At 54.6% G+C, this 14,407-nt stretch overlaps 1 protein-coding gene across 1 annotated transcript in view; it reads left to right on the top strand.

Annotated features, from left to right (window-relative positions):
- The first annotated feature begins 13,894 nt into the window (after window positions 1-13,894).
- WIZ (widely interspaced zinc finger motifs) overlaps window positions 13,895-14,407 on the top strand; it is an 11,105-nt gene continuing 10,592 nt past the window's right edge. The window contains exon 1 of the mRNA XM_008058421.2: window positions 13,895-14,002. Coding sequence (XP_008056612.2) covers window positions 13,972-14,002 — 31 coding nt within the window. The 5' untranslated portion in view covers window positions 13,895-13,971. The remainder of the gene's footprint in view (window positions 14,003-14,407) is intronic.

The following is a 14,407-nucleotide window of genomic DNA, read 5'->3' as shown; positions in this document are numbered from 1 at the left end:
CAAGGGTAATTGATATGAGCAATCCAATGGAGAAAAGTGAAGGGGTTATGACTGGAGACTCCAGACTGTGTAGGATCCGAGTGTGGAAGTGGTTGGGATTCTTGCTGAGGAAACGGAGGCATGGCAAAGGAGGGGCATATGAATGGCTGTAAAGCCACAACAGGGGAAAGTACTGCTGTGTGTGAATGAAAGGAGGCATCAGGGAGAAGTGATGGAAGAAGACAAAGTTGCTGCGTGTGCATGTGTAAAGATGGGGTAAACTGAGGCAGTGCAGGATCTGTGTAAAGAGAGGAGTTACAGATGGAGAGACTGAGGGCACAGTCCGTTGGAATAGAATGTGTGTGGATGGGTTCTCAGCACCATTTACTTAGCTCATCTGCACTGGGAGGTAAACTGAGGCAATGAGCTGCAAGGGTGAGAACTGGTATTTTGAGGGAGGAGAAACGGAGGCAGAGTCCTTTCCTACGTCCCCCTGAGTACTTCCCTCTCTGTCTCCAGACCTACAATGCGCCGCTGAGCCAGCCCAGCAGAGCCAAGTGGAACCAAGCAGAGAAAATTCATGGAGGGGTCCCTAGCAGGCGGCCTGGCCGCACCAGATCGTCCTCGAGGCCCAGAGAGACTACCTGGCCCAGCGCCAAGGGAGGACATCGAGGGTGGGGCCGAGGCTGCCGAGGGGGAAGGTGGCATCTTCCGGTCCACTCGTTACCTGCCTGTCACCAAGGAGGGTCCCCGAGACATTCTGGATGGCAGAGGTGGCATTTCTGGTAAGAGGGTGGGCCCTGTGGCCCCAAGGGAGCATCCAGCCTGGTCCCCAATGCTCAGAGAGAGCTAAGGCACTCAGCCCAGCAGGAGCTGAGTTGGGATTCTGATTTCCTTTAGGTCCAGAGCCTTCTCTTTGCACTCTGCTGAGTTTCCCTTGCCTGGCTCCCTCCTCTGAGCACATTAATCAGGCCCAAATGCGCATTTCAGCACCCTGAGCTCTCTGCCAAAGCCCACTAGTTTCCCAGGTGTACTCCACTCTCATCAGCCTATCCCAGCCTCCTCCCTCTTGCTGTCTTGATGAGTCTTGCTTCTGTGAGCCATGGGCCAAAACAGCTTGTGCCCTCTAGTGGCTAGTGAGAGATTGGGTAGTCAGGGATACCTGCCACCGCTTTGTGCCTCAATTTACCCAGCAAAAAGGTATCTCAAGCTCTTCCTATGTCAAGATTTGTTATTCACTCATTAAATACTGAGCACCCACTATGTGCTAGGCTCTGTTCTAGGTGCTGGGAATATAGCTGTAAACAAGAGCCAGGAGTTTCTGCCCTCAAGGGGCTGACATTCTAGTAGAGGAGATGGATAACAAACAAATAAACAAATATCTTAAGGGCAAGTAGTGACAGATGCTGTGAGGGTATTAAACAGAGCGCCAGGATTGTGCCTAGGGGATCTAGGAAAGCCTCCCTGAAAGAGTGGTATTTGAGGGGAGCACAGAATGAATGGTGGGAAGGGCCTGCCAGGTGCAGGGAACAGCAAGTGCAAAGATCCTGTGGCAGGGAGGAGACTGGCATGTTCAAGGACCAGGTGGGAGCCTGGCATCCTTGGAGAACAGTGGGCTGATGTATCAGACCTCTCCCTTCATCTTCTTGCCCTGCCCCAAAGCTTTGGTTTTCAGGAACCCCCAAGCGCCTCATAGGTTTCCTATCTTCCAAACTCTTTGTGTGATCCTCTTGTGTCATTCCAGAAGAACTCTATGGCATAGCCATAGTTATTATTATTCCATGCTAGAGATGGGGAAACTAAGACCCTGAGGGGAGAAGTCAGCTGCCCAAAGTCACACAGCCAGGTCTTTGCAGTCCTTGACCTGATCTGGCTCACCTTCGCCGTTCGTGATGCTCAGATGTTTACAGAGCACTGTCTTGGGGCTGAACGCTGGGGCACAGCGGTGACCATTCATACCCCATCTCTGCTTTCAGGGACCTCACTATCTGGGGCTAGGGAGACAGACATTTTGACATCTGGTGCTATGACAAGGTGACTGGGGCTGTGATAGGGAGAATACCTGGCCCAACCTGGCAAGTGTCCAGGAGTCCTGCAGGAAGTGGAGGAAGCAGGATGAAGGACAATGAATCAGACCAAGGGGGCAGCAGGCATCAAGGTGGGTGGCTCTGCACATGCAAAGGCTTGGAGGTAGATGGTAGCACCTGCAGGTGTCAGGCAGGGGGGTGGCAGGGTGAGGCCCCTGCAGGCAGAGAGTTTACCCAACGCTGGAGTCTCAGTGCTCAGAGAACCTTGAAAATCTCCTCCTCCAAACCATTATGGACTGAGGTTCAGAGAGGCAAGACCTTGTCCCAGGTCACACAGCTAGCCAGGGAAGGGACAGGACCTTGGCTTTGTGGGAGCCCAAGGGTATAGGTTCTGGGGTCCCGGGGTTCCCTCTGGGTCTGGTTCTGAGGGATTGGGCATCTCTTCTCTACCTGGCAGACGCCCCAGGTCTGGAGAGAGGGGGAAAGTGGACAGGTAGGTACATTCTCACTTCTCCTAGGGAATCAACAAGTGTCTCATGCATGCACCCATTTTACAGCTAGGGGAGGAGGGGGATGCAGCTGCTGAGGGGGGTCAGACCCACCCTGAATGGTTTCCCTCAGCAAACAGGACCAGGGGTGGGGATGGTCTGACTCGGAGTGGGGTCACGGCTATGGCCTGGAGGTTGGAGAAATGCCAGGGCTTGGGACACCATGTCTCTCCTGCTGCCCTCTCGCCTGCTTGACCCCCCTTTCCCTGATGTGGGCACCTGCCTGAGGAGTCTTGTGATGTCTATAAATAGGAACAGCCTCTGGGGCTGCTGTTCTACCCTGAAGCCTGGGTCCTCCCTCATCCTCACTCAGTCCTCAGAGCCCCTTGAGGACACCCTGGAGTGGCCACCTCCAAACTTTTCTGCCTGGCCATGGGTGTGTCCACTGCCTCCTCTGTCCTCCATGATGACAGTCGGTCATAGCTCCCACAGCCCTCTGACAGCCCCTGCCCTATGTACCTCTCTGGTGGGGCTTCCCAGGTACAGCAAAGTCTCAGGAGTCTAAGTCCATGTGGATCCATGAAGAGTTTGTTGTATGCCTGGCATTGTGTTGGGGACAGAGGACTCAGGGATAAATGACAGAGGACCCAGGGACAAACGACATTTATTCCCTCATGGGGATAAAAGCAGAGCATGGAGTGAGGAGGCCTGAGGCTCTGGGTCCAGCCACCAGCTTCCACTCTGGGATGTCACCGAGCCAGTCCTGGCCCCCTGGGACTCCCACCATCCTTTCTCTCCACCACTGCTTCTCTGGATCAAGTATTTACTGTGATCTTGTTGGCACCCATCGCTGGCCCTGCAAGACTGGGTTGGTGGCTGTTCCCACTGTACAGAGGAACAAACCGAGGCTTGGAATGGGAAAGACATACCCTCTGGGGCACCACTGGTTCTTGGCTGCTCTGTCAAGTGGAACCCAGGCTTGGGGTTCAAGCTGCTGGTGACACCCTATGCTGCCGGTATTTGCAAATCTTCTCCAGGAACCCAGATGGCAGGAGCCAAAGAGGGCCCTTGTCGTGATCACTGCCTGTGAACTGCGTCCCAGGCACCTCATCTGACCCGTAGGGACTCCTGGATCCGCACATCAGCTGTAGAGGCCCCCCACCTCCAAGGTTTCTCGGACACAGGGCCCTGCTTGGCCTGCTTCCTCCAAAGTCACTGCCACTAAAAATAGGAGCCTCGCTGGAGCTGCTCAGACAAAGAGGCCAATACGGCCCCCTGGCTCATGGAATTCTTAGACAACGGCAATCGCAGAATCATCAAATCTGGGACGCCTACAATCTCAGGAGCTTGGGGTCCCAGAATCTCAGAAGCAGGACGCCCAGGACCCTCAGACCCACACCTCTAGATTGTGCTAGGGCTGGTGTACACGAACCAGTTTCTCTTTCCTGAAACCATTGTGTCTAAGACTCACATGTTCTCTGGAGACCCTGTTTCTTGGCCCCCTTGACTGATCCAGGTCTTGCTTTCCCAACCTTTAACTGCCCACCACAACAGTGCACCTTAAATCCAGCCATTGCACCCAAGCATAGCCCTGTTCTCTGTTCGTCTACACCTATGATTCTCAAACGGGTGATTCTGCCCCTAAAGGGACACTTTGGTAATGTTTGGAGACATTGTTGGTTGTCATGACTAAGGGGTGGGGAGGCACTGGCATTGGGAGGGTGGAGGCCAGGGATGCTGCTCAACACCCTACAATGCACAGTACAGGTCCCATCCCAATGATCCAGCCCTAGATTCACTAGGGCCAAGCTTGGGAAACCCTTCTGTAGACGATGCACATTTCTGTACACCCATCACCACCCACACCTTCCAGAAGGCATATAAAAATTGCAGCTCTTTTCTCAGGCTCAGGAGAAAGACCCTCAGACAGTGACCAGCTCCACCCCCATTTTTATTCCTTGACTTCTAACAGGCAACTCTCAATTTCCTGGGCAAATTGGACAGCGAGGGATTGGAAAAAGAATTAGCCCAGCCCTATCACTCTTTCTGGACCATCCTCAAATTGAGGCTAATCCAGCAATTGCATCTGTCGGGCTCTGGACGGGGCACAAGTTCCCCCGGCGTGTTAACCTTGGCCAGGGCAATTGGCCTGCTCCCCGATTGGCATGCTTGCCTGTGTCAGGCAAGCGTGGCAGGCAGAGGAGATGCAGGCCAGGATTCCTGTGGTCGCTCCAGGCATTGGCTCCACAGGCAGATAATGGAGAGTTGGCTCTGTCTGTGTTGGGGCGGGAATGGGGGGTGGGCCCAAGGAAGGTATTCGATTTTAGGATTTAGGCCAGGGAAGGGGTCTAAAAGGCAGGGACAGGCTCTCTGCAGCTCAGGCTGGAACAGGCTCCTCATTCATCATCTGGCAAGGTTTTGTTGAGCACTTGCTGTGTGCCAGGTGCTGGGAGACTGCGGTGAATGAGGCCAACAAAGTCCCTGATCTAGTGAAACGTATGGCCTAGCGGGGGACCCAGACAAGAAGTCACGCAGAGAGAGAACAGGGTAATTTTGGGGATTGCTAAGGAAGGAATGAAACAGATGCTGAGAGGAGAGTATCAGAGGGGCTTACTTGAGTAGGTGGCCAGAGAAGGGCACTCCAGGCAGAGGGGAGAGCAAGGGCAGAGTCCCCGAGGCCAGAAAGAGTTAGGTGGGCTTGAAGATTCCCAAGAAGGCCCACACAGCCAGGGTGGAAGCAGGAGGAGCTGGGAGAGGGAGATGAGGTTGGAGAGACCCACAGACGTCCGACCTCTTAGGGCCTTGTAGGTGGCAACTGGGAATCTGACTTTTATGATAGGTATCCTTAGAAGCCAGGTGAATCCAGGCGGGGTGGCTCATGCCTGTAATCCTAGCACTTTGAGAAGCAGAGGCAAGAGTATTTCCTGAGCTCAGGGGTTCAAGACCAGCCTGGGCAACATGGTGAGACCTCATCTCTACAATAAACCAAAAAATTAGCCAGGCGTGGTGGTACATGCCTGCGGTTCTAGTTACTTGGAAGGCTGAGACAGAAGGATCACCTGAGCCTAGCAGGTCGAGGCCATGAGTGTAGCACTGCACTCTAGCCTAGGTGATAGCATGAGACTCCAACTCAAAAAAAAAAAAAAAAAAAGAAGCCAGGTGAGTTTACCAGGTGTGACTTAAAAAAAAAATCACTCTGGCTGCCAGGTGGGGGGAAGAGAGGAGGGTTGGAAGGTAGCAAGCCCTTGGTCCCCCAGGAGAGCCAAGGGGACTCCTCCAAAGAAACCCCTTTCAGGGCTCAGGAATGCAGAGGCCAAAGGCCTCTCAGGGAGAGGGGTTGGGAGCCAGCAGGGCTCTTCTGAAGTGCCTGGCAGGGATCCTGGAGCTGGGGTGTGGAGGGCCCCAAACAGGGGGATCCCAGCCCCTCAGGGTCTCCCCTCTCTGTTGCAGACGGGCAGCCCCATCCCGGCCTCAGCGAAGCCCTCCCCTGTGCCACCTCCGCCACCCATCGGATCAGCAGCTGGTGAGTGCCATGCTGGCCCTGACCTCAGGGAGGGCAGGGGGGCAAGCAAGACATGCCCAGGCCCCAGAGAAGCCCCTGGGGAATAAGACAGGGACAGGAGGGAATCAGGAGGCCAGGCAGGAGAAGGAGGTGGCTCCAAGAAGGCAAACCCTGGGTGTGTGCTGGGGTGGGGGGAGGTCTGGGATGAACACAGTCAGTCAACTCTCATTATCTCTGCCAGGAGCAGGGCCACAGGAACAAGAGCCTGGAGGTTGGGCCCTTTGAGTCCTCTCTCTGCCAGATGACCTTTAGAATGATGCTAGGCCTCTCTGAGCCTCAGTTTTCTCATCTGCAAAATGGAGTCCATAAGATGCATCTCATGAATTTGCCCTGAGGATTTAAGAAAGCCAGAATCGACAGTAATGCTGATGGTCACTACCCTTTGTTAAACAACTTGGCGGGTATTGATAGGTCATAATGTTCTTATCAGTGTTAATCATAGCTGCTATATGCTAGGTATGTGTTTACCCCTCCCACTGAATCCTAAGCCCCAGAAGGATGGTCCTGTTAGTGTCACATGTCACTGATAGAACTTAGCAAGGTGACCCCATGATTTCTGCTTAATGTCTGGATAGAGCCCATTTCCTCATCTGCTCCATGGGCATGATCAATACCCCAGATTTCAAGACAGGATCTTGGAAATGAAGGGAGAATTGATCAAGAACACTCGTAATAAGAATTCACGACCTAGCACAGTGGCTCACACCTGTAATGCCAGCACTTTGGGAGGCTGAGGTAGGAGGATCGCTTGAGCCCAGGAGTTTGAGACCAGCCTGGGCAACATAGTAAGACTTTGTCTCTACAGCTACTTGGGAGGCTAAGGTGGAAGGATCACCTGAGCCCAGGAAGTTGAGACTGCAGTGAGCCATGATTGCCACGACACTCCAGCCTGGGTGACAGAGTTAGACTCCCACTCCAAAAAAAAAAAAAAAAAAAGAAAAGAAAATAAATGGACCCCAGGCAGGCATCAGGTGAAGTAAAGTGTTCCCTGAGTACTGAGTTGAGTCATCTTCACCTCATGCCCCATGGGGTTGTGGTTCCCATTTGAAGGATTGTGGTTGTGAGCATTTAAATAAGTACCTGCCTTGTGTGAAATTTTAGTGATGGTGACTACAAGAAAGTTTCTCAGATGTTGTATAAGGACAAGCAATTTCCTGGTTCTTTGGACTCACCTCTATTTTTAGGATTGGAAAACTGAGGCCCAGAGAGGTTATCCTGCCTCCCTGCATCCCATCCCTACCTCACCCTACCCTCACCCACTGTCCAAGAAAGTCACAGTCACTAGTGTCAGAAACTGAACAGGGACTTTTAACCTCTCCTGACTCTGCCCTTCCCAGGGGAAGGAGATGCCAGGAAAGGGTATGTCTTTCAAGCTATTGCATTGTAAAGTTAACTTTCCCCAAGTTTGTGGAGATGTGAAACAAAATCCCCCCAGTTTGAGGAGAACCAAGACAGAAGCAGTCTGGAGCACAGGTCAGAGGCTTAGGTCCTCCAAGGGGAGAGATGGAAGTTGACCATGCCACCAGACTCCTTAGAGGTGGCCACATCCCCCTGTGGTTCCAGGTGTGGTCCCTGTACATTCCCCCATGATGCAATGGGGCTGGGCTATGTGGACAGGTGCATCCTGGTAGTTGAACCTGGCTTTTGACCCAGTAGCTCTAGAAGGGTCCACATGGTCTCCCCCCATCTCCCAACCGTCTCATCACATCCCTGTCCCCTCTGAAGTCACCCTTGGGCTGCATCTCTGGGGCCTGCCTCAAATTGCCTGGAAGGGTTCCCATTATCACCCTAGAAAGGGAAACGGAGGCCCATGGCTAACCTGTCCTCATTGGCACTTCCTTGCAGCTGCTGGGATGGAGCCAGCCTGAACTTCCGGCCGGGCTCCCCACCTCCCCATCTCCTGGGCCACTTCCCTGGCCCCCCTGATGGCCAGGGGCCCTGGGAGCGCCCCCTCGTCCAGGAGGCTGGGGAGGGCATCCTATCTGAGCAAAGTTTCGAGGACTCAGTCATTGTGAGAACCTTGAAACCCCACGCTGAGCTTGAGGGCTCTAGACGGTTCTTGCACCGAAGGGAACTAAGACTCTTGGAGAAAGCCCCCCAGTGCCACCCCAGATTTGACTGGCTCCAAGAGGAGGATGAGCAGGAGCCCCCGCAGGATACAGGACTGCTCTTGGACCTGCCTCCCCAGCCGCCACCCCTCGCCCCCTTCAGGAGGGTGTTGGTGCCAGTGGAAGACACCAAGACATTGGATGTGGCAGCGGGGGGCACCCAGGAAGACCTAGAGGACCTCGAGGGGCTGGCCCAGCCATCCGAGTGGGGCCTGCCCACATCGGCCTCAGAGGTGGCCACGCAGACCTGGACGGTGAACGCAGAGGCATCCGTGGAGCGACTGCAGCCGCTGCTGCCCCCAATCCGAACCAGGCCCTACATGTGTGAGCTGCTGGAGGAGGTGGCCGAGGGGACGGCCGGCTTGGACGAGGACGATGACGAGGACCCAGCTGTGTTCCCATGCATTGAGTGCAGCATCTATTTCAGGCAGAAGGAGCACCTCCTAGAGCACATGAGCCAGCACCGCCGAGCCCCAGGCCAGGAGCCCCCTGCCGAGCTGGCCCCTCTGGCCTGCAGCGAGTGTGGCTGGGCCTTCGCCGACCCCACTGCGCTGGAGCAGCACCGGCAGCTGCATCAGGCTTCCCGGGAGAAGATCATCGAGGAAATCCAGAAACTGAAGCGGGTCCCAGGCGACGAGGGCCAGGAGGCACGGCTACACTGTCCCAAGTGCGTCTTTGGCACCAATTCCTCCAGGGCCTTTGTGCAGCATGCCAAGCTGCACATGCGCGACCCTCCAGGTCAAGCCACCAAGGAGCCTTTCAGGGGTGGCAGCAGGGTGAGCAGCCCAGGCACTGAGGCCAGTGCCCTCATTTACCAGCCCTACGGAGCCACTGAGGGCCTCAGTGCCTGCATCTTCTGTGGCTTCCCTGCGGCCAGCGAGAGCCTGCTCAGGGAGCATGTGAGACTGGTACATGCCCATCCCCACTGGGAGGAGGACAGCGAGACTTTCGAGGAAGACCCTGCCAGCCAACCCAGCACTAGCCAGGACACACACGCCTGCTTCCCCGATACCACCGTTGACTACTTTGGCAAAGCTGAGCCGCACTTGGCCCCCATGTGGCGGGAGAGTCCTGCTGGGTACGACCCCAGTCTGGCCTTTGGCCCAGGCTGCCAGCAGCTGGGCATGAGGGATTTTCCACTGTCAAAGACACTTACGCATGGCATGGGCCAGAGGCCTCTTGGAAGGCTGGCCTTTCCTTCCCCACTAGTGTCTACTCCCTACTCCTTACAGCTTGGTAGAAACAAAAGGGCTATCCACTCACAGGGGCTAGGGGACCAGAGGCGCCCATGGAGTGAAGAGGAGGAGGAGATGGAAGAGGAAGATGTAGTGCTGAGCTCTGGAATGGATTTCTCCCCTGAAAATGGGGTCTTGCCACCTCCAGCCACCCCCAGCCTCATCCCACAGCCTGCCCTAGAGCTGAAGCGAACATTCCAAGAAGCCCTGCGGACAGCCGATGCCTCACGAGCCCAGCAGCAGCAGCTCCGAGGGATGGTGCCCATCGTGCTGGTGGCAAGGCTCGGGCCACAGGTCATGGCGGCAGTGGCCAGGGTGCCCCCGAGGTTGCAGCCCGAGGAGCTGGGGCTGACGGGTGCCCATCCTCTGGACTTCCTGCTCCTGGACACGCCACTGGGTGGCCCACTGGGACTCGACACACTCCTGGATGGGGACCCGGCCATGGCACTGAAGCACGAGGAGCGGAAATGCCCCTACTGCCCTGATCGCTTCCATAATGGCATTGGCTTGGCCAACCATGTCCGGGGTCACCTGAACCGCGTGGGCGTCAGCTACAATGTGCGGCATTTCATCTCTGCTGAGGAGGTGAAGGCCATCGAGCGCAGGTTCTCCTTCCAGAAGAAGAAGAAAAAAGGTAGGGCAGCTTCGCTTCAGCTCACCTCCCTCCACAGCCCGGGAGACACACCGCTGGGCCGGCCACCCTTGATCTAAATTCTCCCTTAGCCCCAAGCAAGGGGAATTTGGGGCTTCCACTTCTGAGGGACCTGGGAGCTGTAGTAAAGACCACCCCATCAGTGAACGTGTGGGGATGCCCCAATACCCAGGCCATTCCTTCATCTGTCAATTATTTATTGAGTAAGGTCTCGTCTGTTCTGGGCACTTGGGGACACAGCCATGAACAAAACAACAATCCTTGGTCTCCTGGAGTTCATAGCCTAATCCAGGAAGGGTGGGAACCTCTACCCCCATCTGCCAGCTTCAGAACCCCCTGGGGCTGTCTGTGAACTATGCAGGTTACTAGGCTATAGGGTTCTGATTCCATGAGTCCATCTCCAATGGGAGCACCCTGGGTGATTTCGATGTTGGCAAGACACAAAGCCTACTTGGGGAAGGTGCTGGTATGGTGGTTGAGAGAGACAGAGAGAAAGAAAAGGAGAGGGAGAGGGAGAGAATGTGTGTACATGCTAGGAGTAAGAATCTAGGGGTGGACAGCCAGGAAACCAGGCAGTGATAACATCGTGTGATCTGGGCTGAGATCGGAAAGATGGGAGGACCAGGAGGCTGGGGAGGCTGAGAAGAAGTCCCAACTTCCACTTGAGGGCTCAAAGAAGACTCCCAGTGGAGGGCATTACATCTCTTTGTCTATTTGTTTTCTTTATCCAACAAATATTTATTTATGGGCAACCCCTTCGGGTCCCCTCCCCCTGTGGGAGCTTTTCTGTCCTCTCAATAAATTCTGCTTTCAAAAAAACACAAATATTTATTTATCTACCTACTTATTTATTTATTGAGTTGGGGTCTCACTGTGTCACCCAGGCTGGAGTGCAATAGCATGATCACAGCTTACCACAGCCTTGAGCTCCTAGGCTCAGATGATCCTTCCGCCTCAGCCTCCTGAGTAGCTGTGACTGCAGGTGCATGCCATCGTGCCTGGCTTGTTTTTTATTCTTTTTTTGTAGACATGAGATTTCACTACGTTGTCTTAGGCTGGTCTCAAACTCCTGGACTCAAGCTATCCTCCTGCCTCGGCCTCCCAAAGTGCTAGGGTTACAGGCCTGAGCCACTGTGTTAGCCCCAAGTATTTAATTTACTGCACTGGGATGATAGCAAAAATAGACAGAGGAAGGGTATTCAGTGAATACCTTTCCAGAGGATTGTAAATCCACAATGGAGAAGTGTTTCTGAGGGAGACAGACCTGATGCTGCCAGATGTGGGAAGGGGAAACCTGGGAGTGTCAGGCTTCCTGGGATGAGGGCACTGCTGCACAAACTGAGAGCTGAGGGGCAGGCAGATGCGAATGGGACAGCCAAGGAGAAGGAAGGCAGTCCAGGACGAAGTCCTGGGAACAGGTCAGGATGGGGGCTGGAGAGTAGCCCCCTCCCCACCTCAGGCAGTCCATGTCTTCTCTCCACAGTGGCCAACTTCGACCCTGGCACCTTCAGCCTTATGCGCTGTGACTTCTGTGGGGCTGGCTTTGACACACGTGCGGGCCTCTCCAGTCACGCCCGGGCCCACCTACGGGACTTCGGCATCACCAACTGGGAGCTCACCGTCTCACCCATCAACATCCTGCAGGAGCTGCTGGCCACCTCAGCCGCTGAGCGGCCCCCAAGCCCCCTGGGCCGAGAGCCTGGGGGGCTACCTGGCAGTTTTCTGACCTCCCGCCGGCCCCGATTACCTCTCACGGTGCCCTTCCCGCCCACCTGGGCTGAGGACCCTGGGCCAGCCTACGGAGATGGTAAGGGGAGGGAACAGCTGGGCTGGTGCCTTGACTCTTCCCAGGGGCCCAGAGGGATGGGGGTGGAGGGGCAGCCACTCTGCTTTCCTGGAAGTACTTTACAAAGTATGCTGACAACTTTGCTCATCACCACCTGCCACTTAGGGATTATTTCTGTTTTACTCAGGGCTGGGCCAGAGCTCTTTTCTGGATCCAGTTTCTCCCTGCCTTTCCTAACAGTGACTTTAACAGATGCTTTATTTATTTATTTTATTTGAATTGGAGTCTCACTTTGTTGCCCAAGCTGGAGTACAGTGGCACAATCATGGCTGATTGTAGCCTCGGCCTCCTGGGCTCAGGTGATCCTTCTACTTCAGTCTTCTGAATAGCTGGGACTACAGTTCTGCACCACCATGCCTGGCTAATGTTTTTGATTTTTTTGGTAGAGATGAGGTCTCGTTATGTTGCCCAGGCTGGTCTTGAACTCCTAGTCTTAAGTGATCCTCCTGCCTTGGCCTCCCAGAGTACTGGGATTGCAGGTGTAAGCCACTGTACCTGGCCAGCAATTGCTTTTTGAACTCTTCCTAGGAGCCAGACATTGCTCTAAGCATTTTACAAACACGAACTCATTAACGTCCTCACAACATCCCTATAAGGCAGGTGTTATTATTATCCCCATTTTACAGATGAGGAAACGGAGGCACAGAGCTTATATAACTTGCCTGGAGTCATACAGCTGGAAGTAGTGGGGCCAGAAGTTGAAACTCAGGTAGTTGGGCTCCAGATTCTTTGCTGTTAATGTCATTGTCTATCTTGAGAAGCATTCTTGGATAGAACTTTCTGAGATGATGGATGAAAATGTGCTTCAGATATTTGCAACATTCTATAATGGTATCCACACATGTCTATTGGGTACTTGAAACGTGGCTAGGACCAGGCTAGTGATGATCCTATTGGACAGTGAAGTTTTACAGTCTAGATTTTCAACCAATGCTTGCTTTATCTGGCAACCCTGATGAGCCCCTCCCATAATCAAGTGCTCGCCATGTTCTAAGGTTTTAACCTGTATCATCTCATTTCTCATGTATGCCTCAAAACAAGTCATGGGGCAAAGATTGTTGTGTTCCCTTTTTATGGATAAGGAAACCATGTGTCATCTGCTTTGCCACAGACACAGAGGGGCAGAACTGGATTTCTGAGCACCTTGCTCGGTAGTATTTCTAGTGAAGGATGGCTTGGAAACGCAGAAGTCATATTTGGTGAAGGAGGCCAGGACTGGGTACCACAGAGGGAGTGGAAAAGTGAAAGACTCAAGCCTTGCAAAGCCTGACTTTGCAGGAGCTTTTGAAAGGCGGAGAACTTGGTTGTGAGGAGTTGGGCTCTGAGGAACAGAGGGTGTCCTAACGGGAATTTTCTCAAGGCTGCTTAGAGCTGGGGCTTCCTTCTATGTTTTTCCTACTTTGCAATGTCCAGGGTACTACCTAGATCTGTACTCTGGGCTGGATCAGACCCATCTGCAAGTCCACTGAGAGGCACTGAGGTGTCTGCAAAGGGGATTGTGGGGCTTTCAAAGCCCCTTCTCCCTGAAGGCACAGAGAGGATAGTGGCTGGTTGAGGTCACATCTCAGGGAGAGGCAGCCTGGAGACTTTGCCTCAGGCTTCTTGCCTCAACTAAAGGCTGCCCCTGGGCATTCAGCTCACTCACACCTGGCTTGGTTTGTAGCGTCTCAAGGGTAGTTAGGAGGCAGAGCTGGCTCTGAAGATGGCTAGGGGTGCAGGAAGAAGTTTGTAGCCACTGAGGTGTGAGTAGTCAGACTATGGGTGGGAGGAGGTGGGTTTAGCACTGCCCTAGTCTTGCCCTGGGAGGAAGAGCAGTGAACACCTGGTGGAAGGGGGCGTGGGGAGGGGGAAGAGGCGGGGCTTAAGTGGTTGGGAAGAGCCTGGAAGCTTTGCCTTGAGCAAGGATGTTCAAGATTAGAGCCAGGACTGGGCACTGGTCCTGCACGGCTGTTCCCAAGCGGATCGGAGGGGGCGGGTGCCAGGTTGGGGGCGGGGTACCGGTCGGATTCTGGCCCCACCCAGCTGTCAAGGAACAGCTGGCGACAATCGGAGGGAGAAGCAGGCGGTAATTGAAATGTGGTACCAGCTGTGTGGGGGTTCCCTAGGTCTGCAGGATGTCACCGTCGGGGGACACCTGGATAACTAGGATGATGTTGAGGGGATCCTCGTGGTTGGGGATCGGGTGTCTTTGATCCCTGACCAAGGAGCGGGTGACTTCCCGAAAAGGGAAAGGCAGTAGGATCCTGGGGAAGGTCCTGATTCCGCCCGTCGGGGGATGAATAAAGCCAGAGGATTTCCCATTCTAGCAGTAGGAATGTCCGGGTCCTGGACTGGGGCGGCGGTTGGAGGCCGCTCGGCGCGCGGTGTGCATGCATCTGCAAGCCGGAGCGCGCCGGCAGCTTCTTGCAGCTCCAGCCGCGGGCCCAGACGACCGTTTCGCTGGTGGCGCTCGGCGCTCGGCAGGCCACCCTGGGCGCGCCCCGAGGGGCGGGGCGGAGCGGGCTCAGTGG

The sequence above is a fragment of the Carlito syrichta genome, unplaced genomic scaffold, assembly GCF_000164805.1.
Source record: "Carlito syrichta isolate Samal-C Ts95f unplaced genomic scaffold, Tarsius_syrichta-2.0.1 Scaffold89767, whole genome shotgun sequence".
In the NCBI taxonomy this organism is placed as follows: Eukaryota; Metazoa; Chordata; class Mammalia; order Primates; family Tarsiidae; genus Carlito; species Carlito syrichta.
The sequence above is the reverse complement of the archived record's forward strand: the minus strand, read 5'-3'. Positions and strand labels throughout refer to the sequence as shown.